We start from the raw sequence: 22,181 nt of genomic DNA on the forward strand, positions 1-22,181 counted from the left end.
TGTGTGCCCGAATATGTTGGTTAGCTGAGGGGCGCGTGAATTGATAAATATCTGGACACGAGTTGCTATTTCAAGCATTTCAAATTGAATTGACCTGATACTAAGGGAAAGAACAAGCAAGCAAAATTTTGTTAATGCCTGGAATCAAACATTTCTGTTTGATTCCAGACCCCAAAAAAACAGAAATGTTTTTTACGCCTGGATTCTGTTTTCAAGATATTATGAGAATATTTTATGTTTTATTTCACTGTAAATATTCTCCAGAACTCCTGAAAGTGTAATTCAATGCAATGTGTAAATTTGGATATTGATGAATATTCTAGTGAGAGGAAAGTATCGATGAGATGAATGAGGTGACAGCTTTTTTCTTGGAGATATGTTTGTCTGTGCCTATGAACTTTTAAGAGAACTGAATTTGATAACCTGTTGACCATCTGAGATATTGGGGCCATACAAGGGAAATACAGAAAGATCTTGAGACAGGAGACCTCTTTTGACTTAGAGAAGATCCTGATAGAATTATTGAATGGTACATCCTTTTAAAGACAATGCAATCCAGGACGATGAAATTGACACCCAGCACAATCCCTACAGACCTGATAAACCTTCCACAAATGCAAAACAATGATTTTTGGAGAGGGCAGAGATATGCCACTAAGCATGACAAAAGAACACTACCTGAATAGAAAGCCTGGTCAAAAAGAAATAAGAAACTACATCCAGCAGAAAACAAGATATGTGGAGATGACTGACGAAACGTGAGATTCCAACAGAGGATGAAAGACAAAATTAGCACACAAATATGAGAATGCAGAAGTGGTTTGTAACTTGTGAATGAGCTAACATATGAGGATGTATGGTGCAGCTGCATTGAAGAATGGGATTTGCTCAGCTACTTGACAAACAGCTTGACATGACATAATTAATACGGTCTGGGTAATAAGGGAACTTTTTTTTTTAAATGATCAAGGCACTGATAAAATCAGTCTCTCTGTGGGGAATGTAATAGTAAAAGTAAAGTAAAATTTGGATTGGAAAAATTGAAGGCTAGAGAGAAATAATAATAAGAATTAACTACAAGATGGACAAGGTGAAGGGAGAGCTAGAGCATCTTTTAGGTCTATGCAATCATATGTTAACACTGATTTTATATGCAATTATACCGCTTCAATTATATCTAAAAATTAGTTATGAACAGAGGAGCATAATGGAAAGTTGGCTACTTGGGCTAGGTGAAGGGCCAAAAGGGGGAGTGTAAGGATGATTTAGTAAAAGAGGAGGGGGATAGATTTATCCTTCCTGCATCAGAATAAAATCACATGCTGGTCAAATATCTGCAGAACTCGCCAGCAAGGTTGTTTAAGATAAATAGACAGTTACAAACAAGCTTTTAGGCGAAACCTATAAACCTCTCCATGGGCAATACTGGAATTTTAAAACAATGCTTTGTGTACTGACTAACAGTATAACTAGTCTGTATCTGTGACTTGGAGCTGAGAGTTATATTAGAATGCTCTTCTTGTGATTGCTGTATAAGAGTCCTGTATCAGAGGCAAAGTGCGACTCCAGAGGTTTCTCTGGGGTAGTTCACTGCATGCCTGAATCATGAATGATACTGTAATCTGTCCCTGAGTCTCCTGTGGTTAGTTGGAAGAAACTTTTAACAACATGTGTGTCATTATTCTCTGTTCAAACTTGTGACCTTCTGAGAATCTATTTTTCTAAGCAAAGCACAAAAGTGTATTTCTAACCAAACTCAAATTTCTGGCATACAATAATCCACAATCATTCATTTCCACACATTGTGCAAGGTAACCAAATCTATAAAAAGTATAAGCATGAAATTGCCAAAGGAATCCCTTTATCATCCACCATAACTTTCATTGAAGATTGGTAAAAAAATATTTTGCAAAAATGGAGAGATATTTAAATGGCTAATCATGCCATGACATGAAAGAGACTAGAAAAATTCCCATGACATTTTGGGGATGCCCACAAATTTCACCCCATACAGAAGGGCAGAAACCATTGTTATGGAGTCCTGACTGTAGTCACCTGCCATTATTTTTTTGCTCCTATCCTCTAAACAGCCAACCAATTTGATCAGGTGTGAGACAGAATTCTGCAATGATTTATTTGAATGAAACCTCAAATTAAAGATGAATAAATCTTTGACATCCCCAGCCATTGTCCACCGTCAGTTGCCCCACACATTATCCCATTCCTTAATAATATTAGGATTGAAAAGCCTGCATTAAATTCTGAAACGAGGAAGAAAATGCTGAAAACACATATTGATTAGCTAGTTTCTATGAGAGAACAGACAAGTTTATGTTTTGGATAGGGGCCTTTCTTCAGAATACAGGGCTGAAGAGATCGTACTGGAAACAAGAGCTCGTCTGTTCCATCCATAAATGTTCACTGACCGGCTGAGTTTTTCAGCAACTTCCTCTTGTAGCTACAGACCTTGTATTGATGATGGTCCCATGGTTGTGCTTGGTGGTGCATCCAGTAGATTTTCCATACTGCAACCACAGTGCACTTGTGATGTTGGATGGAAAGATTAGATATTGAAGATGGGTAAAAAAATATTTTGCAAAATTGATGTGAGATTTAAATGGCTATTTATGCCATTACATGAAAGAGACAATATCATTTTGGTAAACGTGAAACATCAAGGCAACATAGTAGACTTGATTCTTGGGAAACAGTCACGTAATGGCCCAGTTAAGAACACATGTAAGAAAGAGATAAGCTGTGTCCAATAACAATCAAGATTCTAAATCCAAGCTACCACCACCCAACTATCAAGAAAACATATACTGTATTATACAGACGAGCAATAAATATATTTAAACAAAGAAAAAAATTAAGAAAAAAGTTACATTCAAAATGGTAAATAAGAGATAGCAACTGAACATATGCAAGGAGGTGCTAAGTTATTTAATTCTATAGATCATGGACACATCTTGGTTTTCTAACACTCATTATTAAAACTCTAAATATTATCTTACCTTCATGTCTATTTCAGTGCCATGAAGCTGCTGTGAAACTGTCTTAATTATTCCAATTACAATATCTTGTAAGCCTTCCCTTTCTGAATAATAATGTAAAAGGAGACCTTTCCCTTTATCTGCATCTGTGCATCTGAATGATGGTGCACGCATCCCTGGATAAATTGTAGCCAGGTGGTCATGTAAAGCATCCAGGTTCTGGTGGGGGAAGGAGAAAGATTAACGATTTGTTAATATGCTCGATTTCTAGCAAAACATTGTTGCAATGTGAAAAACAAGCCACAAGCTTGTAACATCCACAATATTTTCCTTCCCCGACAGATATGGAGTTATACAGCCAATTTCATAGCCATTATAACATAGAGGGAGGTGATTAAGTCCATTGTGTCTATGTCAGTTTCCTGTAAAGCAGCTCAGTCAGTCCCATTTCCCCACTTGATCCTTGTAGCCCCAGATGATTATTTCCTTCATGTGCCTATCCAATTTATTTTTGAAATTATTGATACACTCTTTTACCAATGCAGGCAGCAAGTTCTAGATCATTAAAAATCACGGCATAAAAATGTTCTTCCTCATATCACCCCGCTACCTCTTGCCAAAACCTTCAATCTGCATCCTCGTCTTTGCACAATTAACGAATGTGAACCGCTTTTCATTGTATACCACTTCTAAATCTGCCAATCTTTTCTGTGATGTTTCCCCTCGATCTCTTTTGCTTGAAGGAGAACAACGCTAGGTTCTCCAATCTAACTTTGTAGCTAAGTTCTCCCATTCCTGGGATCAGTCTGGTAAATCTCCCACATGCTCTCTCAAGGACATCTTTCCAAAAATGTGGTGACCTGAATTGGATGTAATACTTATTCAGAGTTTTATACAAGCTCTGACGTAACTTCCCAGCTTTTGTACTCAATGGGCGAAATCTTGAGCCCATGTTCACCGTCTACGAGATTGCTGGCGGGGGCTCAAGATCCGGAAGTCTCAGTTCCCGTCAGTGATAACGCATCATCCCTGCCCCTCGCTGGCAATATCATGTTCATGCCCATTATGGGCTTGAACCTGCTTGGCATGCATTTTAATATCATTAAACTGGGCGGCACGGTAGCACATTGGTTAGCACTGCTGCTTCATAGCTCCAGGGACCTGGATTCGATTCCCGGCTTGGGTCACTGTGCAAACTCCACACAGACATTCTCCTCATGTCTGCGTGGGTTTCCTCCGGGTGCTCCGGTTTCCTCCCACAGTCCAAAGATGTGCAGGTTAGGTTGATTGGCCGTGCTAAAATGCAAAGGTTAGAGGGATTAGCGGGTAAATGTGTAGGGATATGTGGGTAGGGCCTGGGTGGGATTGTGGTCGGTGCAGACTCGATGGGCCAGATGGCCTCTTTCTGCACTGTAGGGATTCTATGATTCTATGATAAACATCCTCTGCCGTATTTTGACACCTCACCATATCTTCAAATCACAGGCTCCCACGGACATGAACCTGTCGCGGGCATCTCCCTAGGGGCAAAAAGATAAGTATAGCCCCCAGGAGAGAAGAGGCATGGCTAGTCAGTGTCATGGCAATACCCCTTGGCACTAGTTGGCACTGTGTCAACCTGGCAGTGCCACCCTGTGCCAAGGGACAGCACCCAATAGGGGCCTCATGGTTGGGGGGCAGTTAATGCAAATGTGGTTGTGGGCTGGGAGCATATAGATGTGTAGGGGATGCTGGCAATGACTGTTGGAGACTGGGTGGAGGTTACAGGACGGGGAGAAGGGGCTGATTATCGTGAAGGGGGACGATGATTGTGGTGGGGGGGGAGGGGGTGTGCGGAGGAGAAGAGTGGGAGTGAATGCTGGCTCTGATTAGGGGTGGGGAAGGTAGCCCGAGGCCTCAGTGGTGGGATATGGGGAGGTTTATTGCAGTTCTGATGCCCTTTAAAGATGGCGTCCTAATCTTTGTGCAGCTGGATTTTGCTGGTATGTTTAGATCCCCCCCCCCCCCGGCATGATGGCATGAATCACACCCCCTTGATTAAGATTTTGCCTTGTACCTCTACTTTTGAAGCTCAAGATTCCATATGCTTTATGAACTACTCTCTCAACATGTCCTCTCACCTTCAAAGTCTGTGCATAAGAACTTCCAGAGCCCACTGTTCAGAACTGTGCCATTAGATATACAGTGGCCTTCTGCCAACGCGCAACATTTCACTGCTACTTGCCTTTCCATTCTGCTTGCCTATTGTTGTCATCTTGCAGTCAATTAGCATCCTCTGCAATGCTTGCCACAACTCCAAATATACTATTATTGGCAAAGTTTAAAATGTTACTCTGTATTCCAAAATATTATTCACTTAAATATAAAAAAAAGTGGTCCTATCTCCAAACAGCTCTGTCCACCATACTTCAGTCAGAATCATAGAATCAAAGAATCCCTACAGTGCAGAAGGAGGCCAGTCAAAGAACAAAGAAAATTCCAGTACAGGAACTGATCCTTCGGCCCTCTAAGCCTGCACCTACCATGCTGCCCGACTTAACTAAAACCCCCTACCCTTTTGGGGACCATATCCCTCTATTCCCATCCTATTCATGTACTTGTCAAGATGCCCCTTAAAAGTCACTACCGTATCCGCTTCCACTGCCTCCCCCTGCAACAAGTTCCATGCACCCACTACTCTCTGTGTAAAAAATCTGCCTCGTACATCTCCTTCAAACCTTGCCCCTCGCACTTGAAACCCATTGCCCCTAGTAATTGACTCTTCCACCCTGGAAAAAGCTTCTGACTATCCACTCTGTCCATGCCTCTCAATCTTGTAGACTTCTATCAAGTCTCCCCTCAACCTCCGTCGCTCCAGTGAGAACAAACCACGTTTCTCCAACCTCTCCTCACAGCTAATACCCTCCATACCAGGCAACATCCTGGTAAATCTTTTCTGTACCCTCTCCAAAGCCTCCACATCCTTCTCGTAGTGTGGCGACCAGAATTGAACACTATAATTCCAAGTGCGGCCTAACTAAGGTTCTATAAAGCTGCAACATGACTTGCCAATTTTTAAACTCAATACCCCGGCCGATGAAGGCAAGCATGCCGTATGCCTTCTTGGCTACCTTCTCCACCTGCATTGCCACTTTCAGTGACCTGTGTACCAGTACATCCAGATCCCTTTGCCTATCAATACTCTTAAGGGTTCTGCCATTTACTGTATATTTCCTATCTGTATTAGACCTTCCAAAATGCATTACCTCACATTTGTCCGGATTAAACTCCATCTGCCATCTCTCCGCCCAAGTCTTCAACTGATCTACATCCTGCTGTATCCTCTGATGGTCCTCATCGCTATCTGCAAATCCACCAACCTTTATGTCGTCCGCAAACTTACTAATCAATCCAGTTATATTTTCCTCCAAATCGTTTATATGTATCCAGTTATATTTTCCTCCAAATCGTTTATATGTATTACAAACAGCAAACAAACAACAGGTCCCAGCACTGATCCCTGAGGAACGCCATTTGTCACAACCCTCCATTCAGAAACGCACCCTTCCACTGCTACCCTCTGTCTTCTTTGACTGAGCCAGTTTTGTATCCACCTTGCCAGCTCACCTCTGATCCCATGCGACTTCACCTTCTGCACCAGTCTGCCATGAGGGACCTTGTCAAAGGCCTTACTGAAGTTCATGTATACAACATCCACTGCCCTACCCTCTTCAATCATCTTCGTCACTCCTCAAAAAACTCGATCAAGTTCGTGAGACACGACCTCCCCTTCACAAAACCATGTTGCCTCTCGCTAATACGCCCACTTATTTCCAAGTGGGAATCCTGTCTCGAAGAATCCTCTCCAATAATTTCCCTACCACTGATGTAAGGCTCACCAGCCTGTAATTACCTGGATTATTCTTGCTACCCTTCTTAAACAAAGGAACAACATTGACTATTCTCCAATCCTCTGGGATCTCCCCTGTAAGAAGTTTAACAACACCAGGTTAAAGTCCAACAGGTTTATTTGGTAGCAAAAGCCACACTAGTGGTTTATATGTATTACAAACAGCAAACAAACAAACAACAGGTCCCAGCACTGATCCCTGAGGAACGCCATTTGTCACAACCCTCCATTCAGAAACGCACCCTTCCACTAGTGGCTTTTGCTACCAAATAAACCTGTTGGACTTTAACCTGGTGTTGTTAAACTTCTTACTGTGTTTACCCCAGTCCAATGCCGGCATCTCCACATCACATCTCCCCTGTAGCCAGTGAGGATACAAAGATTTCTCTCAAGGCCCCAGCAATTTCCTCCCTTGCCTCGCTCAGTATTCTGGGGTATATCCCATCAGGCCCTGGGGACTTTTCTACCTTAATGTTTCTCAAGAACCCCAATACCTCCTCCTTTTTGATCTCAACATGACTCAAACTATCTATACATCCTTTCCCAGACTCGTCATCCACCAAGCCCTTCTCTTTGGTGAATACTGACACAAAGTACTCATTTAATACCTTGCCCATTTCCTCTGGCTCCACACATTGATTCCCTCCCTTGTCCTCGAGTGGGCCAACCCTCTCACTGGCTACCCTCTTGCTCTTTATATATGTATAAAAAGCCTCGGGATTTTCCTTAAACCTGCTGGCCAATGCTTTTTCATGACCCCTTTTAGGCCTTCTTACTCCTTGCTTAAGTTTCTTTCTACTTTCCTTGTATTCCACACTTGCTTCATGTGTTCCCAGCCTCCTAGCTTTGGCAAATGTTTCCTTTGGCCCTTTGACTAGGCTCAGAATATCTCTCGTTATCCATGGTTCCCAAAACTTGTCATGCTTATCCTTCATCCTTACAGGAATGTCCTGAATCCCTATCAACTTACACTTGAAAACCTCCCACATGCCAGATGTTGATTTGCCCTCAAACTTCTGCCCCCAACCAGGGCTCAATGGTACCAAACAAAGAACAAATCCTTCGGCCCACCTTGTCTTTTAAAGTTTATTTATTAGTCATAAGTAGGCTTACATTCACACTGCAATGAAGTTACTGTGAAAATCCCCTAGTTGCCAAACTCTGGCATCTGTTCAGGTACAGTGAGGGAGAATTTAGCATGACCAATTCACCTAACCTGCACATCTTTGGACTGTGGGATGAAATTGGAGCACCCAGAGGAAACCCACGCAGACATGCAGAGAACATACAAACTCCACACAGACAGTGACCAAAGCCGGGAATCGACCCAGGGTTACTGGCGCTGTGAGGCAGCAGTGCTGACCACTGTGTCACCGTGCTGCCCAGAGCCACGCCGCCCAGAGCCACCGTGCCACCCAGTCTGGACCAATGCATGAAGCCTTTCTAAACTAAAGACCTTTTGCCTCGACACGGTCTGCATCCCTCTATTCCCTGCCTATTTATGTATAGAACATAGAACAGTACAGCACAGAACAGGCCCTTCAGCCCACGATGTTGTGCCGACCTTCATCTGAAACCAAGATCAAGCTATCCCACTCCCTACCATCCTGGTGTGCTCCATGTGCCTATCCAATAACCGCTTAAATGTTCCTAAAGTGTCTGACTCCACTATCACTGCAGGCAGTCCATTCCACACCCCAACCACTCTCTGCGTGAAGAACCTACCTCTGATATCCTTCCTATATCTCCCACCATGAACCCTATAGTTATGCCCCCTCGTAATAGCTCCATCCACCCGAGGAAATAGTCTTTGAACGTTCACTCGATCTATCCCCTTCATCATTTTATAAACCTCTATTAAGTCTCCCCTCAATCTCCTCCGCTCCAGAGAGAACAGCCCCAGCTCCCTCAACCTTTCCTCATAAGACCGACACTCCAAACCAGGCAGCATCCTGGTAAATCTCCTCTGCACTCTTTCCAGCGCTTCCACATCCTTCTTATAGTGAGGTGACCAGAACTGCACGCAATATTCCAAATGCGGTCTCACCAAGGTCCTGTACAGTTGCAGCATAACCCCACGGCTCTTAAACTCCAACCCCCTGTTAATAAAAGCTAACACACTATATGCCTTCTTCACAGCTCTATCCACTTGAGTGGCAACCTTTAGAGATCTGTGGATATGGACCCCAAGATCTCTCTGTTCCTCCACAGTCTTCAGAACCCTACCTTTGACCCTGTAATCCACATTTAAATTAGTCCTACCAAAATGAATCACCTCACATTTATCAGGGTTAAACTCCATTTGCCATTTTTCAGCCCAGCTTTGCATCCTATCTATGTCTCTTTGCAGCCTACAACACCCCTCCACCTCATCCACTACTCCACCAATCTTGGTGTCATCAGCAAATTTACTGATCCACCCTTCAGCCCCCTCCTCTAAGTCATTAATAAAAATCACAAAGAGCAGAGGACCAAGCACCGATCCCTGCGGCACTCCGCTAGTAACCTGCCTCCAGTCCGAAAATTTTCCATCCACCACCACCCTCTGTCTTCGATCAGACAGCCAGTTACCTATCCAATCGGCCAACTTTCCCTCTATCCCACACCTCCTTACTTTCATCATAAGCCGACCATGGGGGACCTTATCAAACGCCTTACTAAAATCCATGTATATGACATCAACCGCCCTACCTTCATCAACACACCTAGTTACCTCCTCAAAAAATTCTATCAAATTTGTGAGGCACGATTTGCCCTTCACAAATCCGTGCTGACTATCCCGGATTAATCCGCATCTTTCTAAATGGTCGTAAATCCCATCCCTAAGGACCTTTTCCATCAATTTACCAACCACCGAAGTCAGACTAACCGGTCTATAATTACCAGGGTCATTTCTATTCCCTTTCTTAAACAGAGGAACAACATTTGCCACTCTCCAGTCCTCTGGCACCATCCCCGTGGACAGCGAGGACCCAAAGATCAAAGCCAAAGGCTCTGCAATCTCATCCCTCGCCTCCCAAAGAATCCTAGGATACATTTCATCAGGCCCAGGGGACTTATCGACCTTCAGTTTATTCAAAACTGCCAATACATCCTCCCTCCGAACATCTATTTCCTCCAGCCTATTAGCCTGTAACACCTTCTCTTCCTGAAAAACATGGCCCCTCTCCTTGGTGAACACTGAAGAAAAGTATTCATTCATCACCTCGCCTATCTCTACTGATTCCATACACAAGTTCCCACCACTGTCCTTGACCGGCCCTAACCTCACCCTGGTCATTCTTTTATTCCTCACATAAGAGTAAAAAGCCTTGGGGTTTTCCTTGATCCGACCCGCCAAGGACTTCTCATGTCCCCTCCTAGCTCTCCTCAGCCCCTTTTTCAGCTCGTTCCTTGCTAACTTGTAACCCTCAGTCGAGCCATCTGAACCTTGTTTCCTCATCCCTACATAAGCTTCCCACTTCCTTTTCACAAGACATTCCACCTCTTTTGTGAACCACGGTTCCCTCGCTCGGCCATTTCCTCCCTGTCTGACAGGGACATACCTATCAAAGACACCCAGTATTTGTTCCTTGAAAAAGTTCCACTTTTCATCAGTGCCTTTCCCTGACAGTTTCTGTTCCCATCTTATGCCCCCTAATTCTTGCCTAATCGCATCATAATTACCTCTCCCCCAATTGTAAGCCTTGCCCTGCCGTCCGGCCCTATCCCTCTCCATTGCAATAACAAAAGACACCGAATTGTGGTCACTATCTCCAAAGTGCTCTCCCACAACCAAATCTAACACTTGGCCCGGTTCATTTCCCAGTACCAAATCCAATGTGGCCTCACCCCTTGTCGGCCTATCCACATATTGTGTCAGGAAACCCTCCTGCACACACTGCACAAAAAGTGCCCCATCCAAACTATTTGACCTACAAAGGTTCCAATCAATATTTGGAAAGTTAAAGTCCCCCATGACAACTACCCTGTGACCCCCACACGTATCCATAATCTGCTTAGCAATTTCTTCCTCCACATCTCTATTACTATTTGGGGGCCTATAGTAAACTCCTAGCAATGTGACCGCTCCTTTCCTGTTTCTAACTGCAGCCCATATTACCTCAGTGTGCATATCCCCCTCAAAGTGCTTTTCCGCAGCCGTTAAACTATCCTTGATTAACAATGCTACTCCTCCACCTCTTTTACCAGCTTCCCTACACTTACTGAAACATCTATACCCCGGAACGTCCAACAACCATTCCTGTCCTTGTTCTACCCACGTCTCCGTAATGGCCACAACATCGTAGTCCCAAGTAGCAATCCACGCCCCAAGTTCATCCACCTTGTTCCGGATGCTCCTTGCATTGAAGTAGACACACTTCAACCCATCTTCCTGTATCTGTCAAGATGCCTCTTAAATGTTGCTATTGTATACTCCATATGCTGCCTCACCAAAGTCTTTTGCAGCTGCAACATGATTTTCTAATTCCTATACTCAATGCCTCGACTGATGAAGCCAGCATGCCATACGCCTCTTGACCACCTTGTCCATCTGAGTTTCCACCTTCAGGGAACTGTGGATCTGCACACTTAGCTCTCTGTATAATATTTCTAAGGGCTCTACCATTTACTGTATGCTTTCCTTCTGCAGTAGACCTTCCAAATCGCACCACCTCACATTTGTCTGGATTAAATTCCATCTGCCATCTTTCGGCCCAGGTCTCCAGCCGATTTATATCCTGCTGTATCCTCTGATAAACCTCCTCACAATCTGCTACTTCCCCAATTTTTGTTTCATCTGCAAATTTACTAATCAGAATACCTACATTTTCCTCCAAATCATTTATATATATTACAAACAACAGAGGCCCCAGCACTGATCCTTGTGGAACATCACTTGTCACAGGTCTCCAGATAGAAAAGTACCCTTCCACTGCTACTCTCTGCTTCCTATGCCCAAGCCAGTTTTGTATCCATCTTATCAGCTCAGCTCGGATCCTATATGACTTCATTTTCTGTATCAGCCTGCTACGAGAAACCTTATCGAAAGCTTTACTAAAGTCCATGTATCAAACATCCACTGCCCTCCCCAGGTCAATTTTTCTTGTCACTTCCTCAAAGAACTCAATCAACGTTTGAGACATAAGAACATAACAACATAAGAAATAGGAGCAGGAGTAGGCCATCTGCCCTTCGAGCCTGCCCCGCCATTCAACAAGATCATGGCTGATCTGAAGCGAATCAGTTCCACTTACCCGCCTGCTCCCCATAACCCCTAATTCCCTTATCGATCAGAAAACTATCGACCCGTGATTTAAACATATTCAACGAGGAAGCCTCCACCACTTCAATGGGCAGAGAATTCCAGAGATTCATTACCCTCTGAGAGAAGAAGTTCCCCCTCAACTCTGTTCTGAACCGGCCCCCCCTTATTTTGAGGCTGTGCCCTCTAGTTCTGGTTTCCCTTCTAAGTGGAAAGAATCTCTCCACCTCTACCCTATCCAGCCCCTTCATTCTCTTATATGTCTCTATAAGATCACCCCTCATCCTTCTAAACTCCAACGAGTACAGACCCAATCTGTTTAATCTCTCCTCATAAGCCACACCCCTCATCTCCGGTATCAACCTGGTGAACCTTCTCTGCACTCCCTCCAAGGCCAATATATCCTTTCGCAAATAAGGGGACCAAAACTGCACACAGTACTCCAGTTGCGGCCTCACCAGTGCCTTGTACAGTTGCAGCAAGACCTCCCTGCTTTTATATTCTCTCCCCCTCGCGATAAAGGCCAACATTCCATTCGCCTCCTTGATCACCTGCTGCACCTGCAGACTGAGTTTTTGCGATTCATGCACAAGGACCCCCAGGTCCCTCTGCACAGTCGCACGATGTAATTTTTCTCCATTTAAATAATATTCCAATTTACTATTATTTCTTCCAAAGTGGATAACCTCACATTTGCTAACGTTATATTCCATCTGCCAGATCCTCGCCCACTCGCTCAGCCTATCCAAATCTCTCTGCAGACTTTCCGCGTCCTCCACGCAATTCGCTTTCCCACTCACCTTCGTGTCATCAGCAAACTTGAATACCCTACATTCAGTCCCCTCCTCCAGATCATCTATGTAAATGGTAAACAATTGAGGCCCCAGCACCGATCCCTGCGGCATGCCACTGGTCACCAACTGCCAACCAGAAAAGCACCCATTTATCCCAACTCTCTGCTTCCTGTTAGATAGCCAATCCTCAATCCACGCCAACACCTTACCCCTAAATCCGTGTACCCCAATCTTCTGCAGCAACCTTTTGTGAGGCACCTTATCGAACGCCTTCTGGAAATCTAAAAACACCACATCCACCGGTTCCCCTCTGTCAACCGCACTAGTGACATCTTCATAAAAGTCCAGTAGATTCGTCAAACACGACTTTCCCTTCATGAATCCATGCTGCGTCTGCTTGATCGAACCATTCTTATTCAGGTGCTCTGTTATTTCCTCTTTAATAATGGACTCTAGCATCTTCCCAACTACGGACGTTAAGCTAACCGGCCTGTAGTTACCCGCCTTTAGTCTACTTCCTTTTTTAAACAGCGGCGTAACAGTAGCTATTTTCCAGTCAGCCGGCACTACCCCAGAGTCCAGCGAATTTTGATAAATTACTACTAACGCATCTGCTATTACCTCAGCCATTTCTTTCAGTACCCTGGGATGCATTCCATCCGGGCCCGGGGACTTGTCTACCTTCAGTCCTATTAGTCTACCAAGCACCACCTCCTTAGTAACAGTAATTGTATTAAGGACCTCCCCTCCCACCAACTCTCGATCTCTAATATTCGGCAAACTATTTGTGTCTTCCACCGTGAAGACCGACACAAAGAACTTATTTAAAGTCTCAGCCATTTCCTCGTTTTCCACTATTAAATCCCCCCTCTCATCTTCCAAGGGTCCAACATTCACTCTAGCCACTCTATTCCTTATTATATTCTTGTAAAAACTTTTACTATCATTTTTTATATTTTGAGCTAGTTTAGTTTCATAATCTATCTTTCCTTTCTTCATCGCTTTCTTAGTCGTTCTTTGTTTTTCTTTAAAGCTTTCCCAATCCACTAATTCTCCACTATTTTTGGCCACTCTGTACGCATCTGATTTTATTTTAATACTCTCCTTTATTTCCTCGTTATCCACGTCCGGTTATCCTTTTTCTTACAGTCCTTCTTTATCACCAGAATATATTTTTGCTGAGTACTTTAAAAAATCTCCTTAAAAATCCTCCACTGTTCTTCAGCTGTCCTACCTACCAGTCTGCTCGCCCAGTCTACATTAGCCAATTCCACCCTCATCCTATCGTACTCCCCTCTGTTCAAGCAGTATCCATCTGTATCAGAAATTCCACCATATTATGATCACTCATCCCAAGAGGATCCTTCACAAGAAGATCCTTAATCCTACCTGTCTCATTGCACAGAACCAGATCCAAGATAGCTCGCTCTCTCGTAGGTTCTGTAACATACTGTTCAATGAAACAATCCCGACAGCATTCCAAGAACTCTTCATCAAGCCCTCCACGTCCAATTTGAGTCGACCAATCAATATGTAGGTTAAAATCCCCCATGATAATTGCCGTTCCACTTTTGCACGCATCCATTATTTGCTTGTTTATAGCCCTCCCCACCTCTAAGTTATTATTTGGGGGCCTATAGACCATGCCTACCAGTGTCTTTCTCCCCCTACTATTCCTTATCTCCACCCACAACGATTCCACGTTTTGCTCCTTAGAGCCTATGTCGTCTCTCACTACCGTCCTGATATTATCCTTTATTAACAAAGCTACCCCACCTCCTTTTTCTACCTGTCTATCCTTCCTAAATGCCTGATAACCCTGTATATTCAGTTCCCAGTCCCGGTCACCCTGCAACCACGTTTCTGTGATGGACACTAGATCATATTCATTTGTATGGATTTGTGCCATCAACTCATTTACTTTGTTTCGAATGCTTCGTGCATTCAGGCAAAGTGTCTTTATGGCAGCCTTTATCTGGACCCGGTTTGTTGAAGCGCTACTAACATCTCCCAAGCCCTCTCCTCCTTTAGCTAGTTGTTTATTCACTATACTCCTGGCATTAGAGTAGACACCTCTCAATCCTATGGTCTGACCTCTCCCCTTCTCTGTTCCCAGTCCACCTGCCCTCTTGTACTTCCTATAACCCTTCTCTGTTTGCGAGCTACCTTCCTCACTCTCAGTCACGTCACATTGATCCCCTCCCCCCAACCTATCTAGTTTAAACTCTCCCCAGTAGCCTTAGCCAACCTTCCTGCCAGGATATTGGTCCCCCTGGGATTCAAGTGCCACCCGTTTTTAGTATACAGTCACACCTGCCCCTAAAGAGGTCCCAATGGTCCAGGAACCTGAATCCCTGCCCCCTGCACCATTCCCTCAGCCACACATTCATCCTCCACCTCACTCCATTCCTTTCCTCACCTTCCCGTGGCACAGGCAGCAATCCCGAGATTACTACCTTTGCTTTCCTCCTTCTCAGCTGTCTCCCTAATTCCCTATACTCTTTTTTCATGCTCCCTTCCCCCTTCTTACCCACATCAGCGGTACCAATATGTACCGCTACCTCCGGCTCCTCTCCCTCCCACCTCAGGATTTCTGGGACTCGCCCAGCGACATCCTGGATCCCAGACCCAGGGAGGCAGACCACCATGCGAGACTCCCGCTTGCCTCCACAAAATCGCCTGTCCGTCCCCCTAACTGTCGAGTCCCCGATTAATACCGCCTTCCTCCTCCTTTCCTTAGCCCTCTGAGTTACAGGGCCGGACTCCACCCCGGAGACACGGCCACTGCTGCTTCCCCCAGATGGGCTGTCCCCCCCAACAGTACTCAGACAGGAGTACTTGTTATGTAGGGGCACTTCCACCGGGGTGCTCTCAAACACCCGTGTTTTACCCTTCCTGGCTGTCACCCACTTGGCCTCCTCCCGTGGCCCTGGTGTGACCACCTGATGATAGCTCTTGTCTATCGCCTCCTCATTCTCCCTCACCTGCCTAAGATCGTCAAGCTGCAGTTCCAGCTCCCTAACACGGTCCCTCAGGAACCGCAGCTCGACACACCCCTCACAGATGTGGATGTCCGGGAGGCCAGCTGCCTCCAGGACCTCCCACATACTGCACTGCGAGCACCACACTGGCTTAACACTCATATTTCACCCTTTCTTCCAAGGTACACAGAGAAAAGTAAATTATAAATAAAAAAAAGAAGAAACTCACCCCTACTCGCCCTTTCTGCCTCAGCCCGATGAGCCAAAGCCCCTCAGTTCTCACTCAGCTCCCTCTCACTCCGCTGCCCACTCCCGACGCTGCCCGTTAGATAGTGGGGCCTGCCTTTTAAACCTCCCGTGCACTAAAAAAAACTCAAAAGACCCTTCCCAGTAAACCCCGCGGCCACTGCCGGTTTCGCGCCAAAATTTAAAAATAATTAAATAAATAAATAACACCCGCGAAAAAGTACTTTAAATCTTACCCCAAAAATCCTGTCACCAGTCACACCTCTGCCTTTCTCCAAAGCAACAAAGAGGACTATCCCCCCAACTAACTGACTTAGATACAACTTTTGACCCTCACAGTAAACCCCGCGGCCACTGCCGGTTTCGCGCCAAAATGTAAAAATAATTAAATAAATAAATAAAACCCGCGAAATGACATGACTCCCCCCTGCAAAAAACAATGCTGCCTATCACTAATAAGCCTATTGTCTTCTAGCTGTGAGTACGTCCTGTCCCTCAGAATCTTCTCCAATAACTTCTGCACCACTGATTTAAGGCTCACAGGCCTGTAACTTCCCGGATTGTCTCTTCTGCCCTTCTTAAATAGAGGAACAACATTGTTGGAGCGACTCTCCAATCCTCTGGTACCTCACCTGTGACGAAAGAGGATACAAAGATTTTGGCCAAGGCCTCAGTGATTTCTTCCCTCGCCTCTCAGTATTCTGGCCTATTTGGCCCTAGAGACTGGTCCACCTTAATGTTTTTCAAAACCTCCAATACCTCCTCCCTTTTTATCTCAACATGTCCTAAAATGTCAACATCCTCCTTTCTACACTCACCATCTACCACATCCTTCTCCTTTGTGAATACTGATGCGAAGTACTCGTTAAGGACTTCACCCACCTCATCCGTCTCCACACACAAATTCCCTCCACTGTCCTTGAGTGGACCTACCCTTTCCTTAGCTACCCTCTTTCACCTTGTATATGCATAAAAAGCCTTGGGATACTCCTTAACCCTGCCTGCCAAGGACATTTCATGCCCCCTTTTTGTCCTCCTAAGTCCCTGTTTAAGCTCTTTCCTGCTATCTTTGTATTCCTCAAGAGCCTTATGTCCTGAAATTTCTATATGTCTCCTTCTTTTTCACCAAGTTCACAATCTCTCTTGTCATCCAGGGGTCCCGAAGCGTGCCATCTTTATCCTTCATTTTTACAGGGACATACTTGTCCTGAATTGTTAACCACTGGCTTTTAAAAGACTCCCACATATCACATGTGGATTTACCCTCAAACAGCCGCCTCCAGTCTATATTCCCGAGCTCCTGTTATAGTTAGACTTTCCCCAGTTTAGTACTTTCATTCTGGGACTACTTCTTCTATCCTTTTCTACAAGTATCTTGAAACTTAGAAAATTGTGATCACTGTTCCCAAAATGGTCCCCCACTAAGACATCAATCACCTGTCTAGGCTCGTTTCCCAGAACCAGGTCCAAGATTGCCCCTTCCTGAGTTGGACTATCTACATATTGCCTCAAGAAGCACTCTTGGACAAACTGAACAAACTCTGGTCCAAGGAATCCAAGCCCCTGGCACTAAAGGAATCGCAGTCTAAGTTGGGGAAGTTAAAATCAACCATCACAACAACCCGGTTGTTTTTACATCTTCCCATAATCTGCTGATATATCAGTTCCTCTACTTCATGCTGGCTAAAGGGAGGTCTGTAGTACAACTCCAACCCCTAGTAATTAACTCCTTGTTTAAGTTCTTTCCTGCTTTCTTTATATTTGTCAAGGGCTCTATCTGTCTTCGGTTTCCTAAACCTTACATATGCCTCCTTTTTCTTTTTGACTAAGCTCACAATTTCTCCTGTCATCCAAGGTTCCTGAATCTTGCCATCCTTGTCTGCAATATCCCAGCCCCCAAAGAAACCTAACATCATATTAGAGGGCAGTTGAGTGGCTGTATGTGACCGGTGTTTGTATTTTGAATCATAGAATCCCTATAGTGCAGAATGAGGCCATTCAGCCCACCTAGCCTGCACCGACAACAATCCCACCCAGACTCTATCCCCATAACCCCATGTATTTACCCTAGCTAGTCTCCCTGATACGAAGGGGCAATTTAGCACAGCCAATGCACCTAACCCGTGGGAGCAAACCACAGCACCCGAAGGAAATCCACACGGACACATGCAAACTCCATACAGTGATCCATGCCAAGAATCGAACCTGGATTCCTGGCACTGTGAGGCAGCAGTGCTAACCACTGTGCCACCGTGCCGCCCTAAGTCAATGATATCCTGAGTAGAAAAGGAATTCAGGGTCAGAGTAATTGCAAAGCTGAGGATAATTGAAGGTAGAAATGCTGGTTCAAATAATTTTGCTGATTCCATCTATTCAGGCTGTACTTAATGTAACTAATTATCTCACTCTTTCAACATGTTAGCATAGGTTTGATGAACTGAATGTGCTCATTATTTGCTGTATGACTCTCCAATAAATCTTCACATATTTCAATATAGTGCAGCATATTTTTAAATTCTATGCATAAGTTTAACCATCAAACATTTCAACTATGCAGCAACTTGTCATTTATATTCATCTTTATAAACTGAAAAATGTTGTATTTAATACCACAAACACATTTACCTGCAGAAACTCTCTAACGTTGGAGCCCAAAACACGAAGAATTGTATCATAGCCAGATTCTTGGCAGAATTCAAAAAACATCTTTCCAAACATTTGCAGAATTTCACCAGCATTGATTTCTGTGAAGGGTTAATCACAAAACAAAAATCATTTGGTCAGACCTCATTTCAAATATCTCAAAAGTTTTGTTCTGCTCAAGTTTTAAAAATTCTTGATTTGAAGGTGTTTAGGAGTGCTTAATCTGCACTAGATTATTTACAAATCAAAAACACACCTTATGGAATGGAGCTTGAATTTCAAGCCAACAACATGTATTTAAAGTTATGTCAAAGTAGAGCTCAGAAGTTAGAAAGGCAACAGTAAAAATAACACTTCTAGATGCTGATAAATTTCTTTCAATTCCAATCTCACTAAATGCCCCCCCGCCCCCCTTCAAATTTATCCCAATATTAAAGGCACTCATATTGGATCTAAATTACTCTTGGTTCCACAATTTGAGAGACAAGAAGATCAAAATAACTATAAACAAAAAAACGTTCATGGTGGAGCAGGGGGAGAATCGGGGCTGCCACTTTGGTGATTCAGGAAACATTTAGGGAATGAGCTCTTGTGCTACCCTGATAAGGTTTTTCCTTGTGTCACCACCATCAGCATGACCACTAGCTGTTCCTTTCCCACCAATCACATGAAAGTGCAGATAGGCAGATTCTATAATCTGATCAGATCGCCGGTAAGAGAATTTACCGCCTCAGGTCAAAGCTGCTTCTCCTATCTCTCACCTCCAGAGCCCTCGAATAAGAGGCAGGAGATGGAAGTGACGAGTAGCAGAGTCGGGGAATGGGTGGTTCAGAGGGAGGGTGGGTCAGCGAGTGGGTGAGGCCACAAATCAGAGCATCAGCAGGGTCAGAGAGACCCTGAATTGAAAGCTAATGGGAGGTACTGTAAAAAGAAAGTCACCATATTTATTTTATATTTTTCAGTTTATATTAAAATTTATCTGGTTTACCAATATAGGAATTTAACAATGTTAAGTATTTCAACTTGAAGAGTATAGTGTTTCAATTTTTATTCTGACAAAGTAGGTTCTACAGACCAACTGCAGCTTTTACATTGGTTTTAAAAGGAAAATTTGATTCACTTAAAGTCATGATTTTCAAGAGCATAACAATAGCTTTTCTTTTTCTGTTCTTTCCCAGGGTGTGGGTGTTACTGGCTATGCCAGCATTTATTTGCCAATTCCTAATTGCCTTGAGAAGATGTTGGTGAGCCAGCATCTTGAACCGTTGCGGTCCATATGATGCAGGTACACCCACAGTGCTGTTAGGGAGGGAGTTCCAGAATTTTGAAATGCAAGTAAGGATGGTGTGTGGCTTGGATGGAAAATTGCAAGTGGTGGTGTCCATAGCATCTGCTGTTCTTGTCCTTCTTGGTGGTAAAGTTTGCGAGTTTGGAAGGTGTTGTAGAAGAAGGTTTCAACAAATTCCCACATAAGAGATTAGCATATAAAATTAAAGCTCATGGGATTGGGATAGCATATTGAGATGGATAGAAAACTGGTTGGCAGACAAGAAACAAGGGTAGGAATAAGCTGGTCATTTTACAAATGACAGGCAGTGACTAGTGGGGTACCACAGGGATTAGGATTGTATTTGTGGGAGTTTAGAAGAATGAGGGGGGAAATCTCATAGAAGCCTAAAACATTCTAACAGAACTAGACAGGGTAGATGCAAGAAGGATGTTTCCGATGGTGTGGGTATATAGAAACAGAGGTCACAGTCTTGACAATACAGGGTGGACCATTTAGGCCAGAAATGAGGAGAAATTTCTTCACCCAGAGAGTGGTCAGCTTATCAAATTTGCTACCACAGAAAGTAGTTAAGGCCAAAACATTGTTTTCAAGAAGCAGTTAGAGATAGCACTTGAGGTGACGGGGATCAAAAGATATGGGGAGAAGGCAGGGTCAGGTATGATATGATACTGTGCCTTTAAGAAATGTATTTTAGTCATGTTTCTGTGCAGGATGTTTCTAACAGTCCCTTACATTTTATCAGTGCTGCTCTGTCTACAACCTGTATCCTTAATTTTTACTGCAGCAGCATAATTGACAAACTTGTAGCATCCAGACAAGTTGTAGAGATTGCTTTTTGCAAATTTGGTCAATTGGTTTATTAAAATATTGGCAATTTTCCAAATGGTGATAAAGATTTAGTGACTTTGCACCCATTACTACTTATCAAGAACAATAGAAGAATCCTTGAACTGCCAGGTACTAGCTAGCATTCATCTCATTAGAGGGAGCTAATAACTGATGAGGAAAACTTTGATCTAGTCCAACTGAGCCAGTGAATATAGCCTTCCCTTTTCTGTCCTGTATCATGTATTGTTTCTGGAGTGGTTCCACGTTTTTGTCTTCATTCATTTCATATATTGACCTTCGTCTTAAGACTAAAAAAACAAGACATATAGAAACAGAACATAGCAGGAGGAGGCCATTTGGCCCTTCGAGTCTGCTCCACCTTCATTATGATCATAGCTGATCATCCAACTCATTAGCCTAATCCTGCTTTTTCTCCCATAACCTTTGATCCCATTCGCCCCAAGTGCTATATTTAGCTGCCTCTTGAATACACTCAATGTTTTGGCATCAACTACTTCCCGTGGTAATGAATTTCACAGACTCGCCACTCTTTGGGTGAAGAAATGTCTCCTCACCTTCATTCTAAATGGTCTACCCTGAATCCTCAGACTGTGACCCCTGGTTCTGAATTCCCCCACCATTGGGAATATCCTCCCTGCATCTACCCTGTCTAGTCCTGTTAGAAATTTGTAAGTCTCTGAGATCCCCTTCGTCGTCTGCACTCCAGCAAAAACAATCCTAACTTAGTCAATCTCTATCAGTCCCGCCATCCCTGGAATCCGTCTGGTAAACCTTTGCTGCACTCCCTCAAGAGCAAGAACATCTTCCTCAGAAAAGGAGACTAAAACTGCACACAATACTCTAGGTGTGGCCTCACCAAGGCCCTGTATAATTGCAACAACACATCCCTGCTCCTGTACTTAAAACCTCTTGCAATGAAGATCAACATGCCATTTGTCATCTTTACCACCTGCATGCTTGTCTTCAGTGATGTTTCCATTGTAGCTCTTGTTCATGTTGAATCTGTTGTATAATGCAGGTCAGTTCCTTTTTTTGGTCAATTCCAGTGTGACTTCAATCAGCCACTATTAATTATTTAACGTCAGCTTGCAGGTGGAAGTCATTATGTAACTATAAGCATATGTATATTGGGCCTTTTGGGAACGGAGGGGACATGTTAGATCAGCTAGATAGCCAATATCTTTTCCCAAAGGCAGGCGAGTCCAAAACTAGAGGACATGGGTTTAAGGTGAGATACAAAAGGGTACAGA

The 22,181-nt window shown here is 43.9% G+C and overlaps 1 protein-coding gene across 1 annotated transcript in view; it reads right to left on the reverse strand.

Annotated features, from left to right (window-relative positions):
• gucy1b1 (guanylate cyclase 1 soluble subunit beta 1) overlaps positions 1 to 22,181 on the reverse strand; it is a 213,927-nt gene that overhangs the window by 146,656 nt on the left and 45,090 nt on the right. The window contains exons 4-5 of the mRNA XM_078212040.1: positions 18,774 to 18,892; positions 3,015 to 3,212 (exon numbers count right to left, since the gene is read on the reverse strand). Coding sequence (XP_078068166.1) covers positions 3,015 to 3,212; positions 18,774 to 18,892 — 317 coding nt within the window. The remainder of the gene's footprint in view (positions 1 to 3,014; positions 3,213 to 18,773; positions 18,893 to 22,181) is intronic.

The sequence above is a fragment of the Mustelus asterias genome, chromosome 1 (assembly GCF_964213995.1).
Source record: "Mustelus asterias chromosome 1, sMusAst1.hap1.1, whole genome shotgun sequence".
Taxonomy (NCBI): domain Eukaryota; kingdom Metazoa; phylum Chordata; class Chondrichthyes; order Carcharhiniformes; family Triakidae; genus Mustelus; species Mustelus asterias.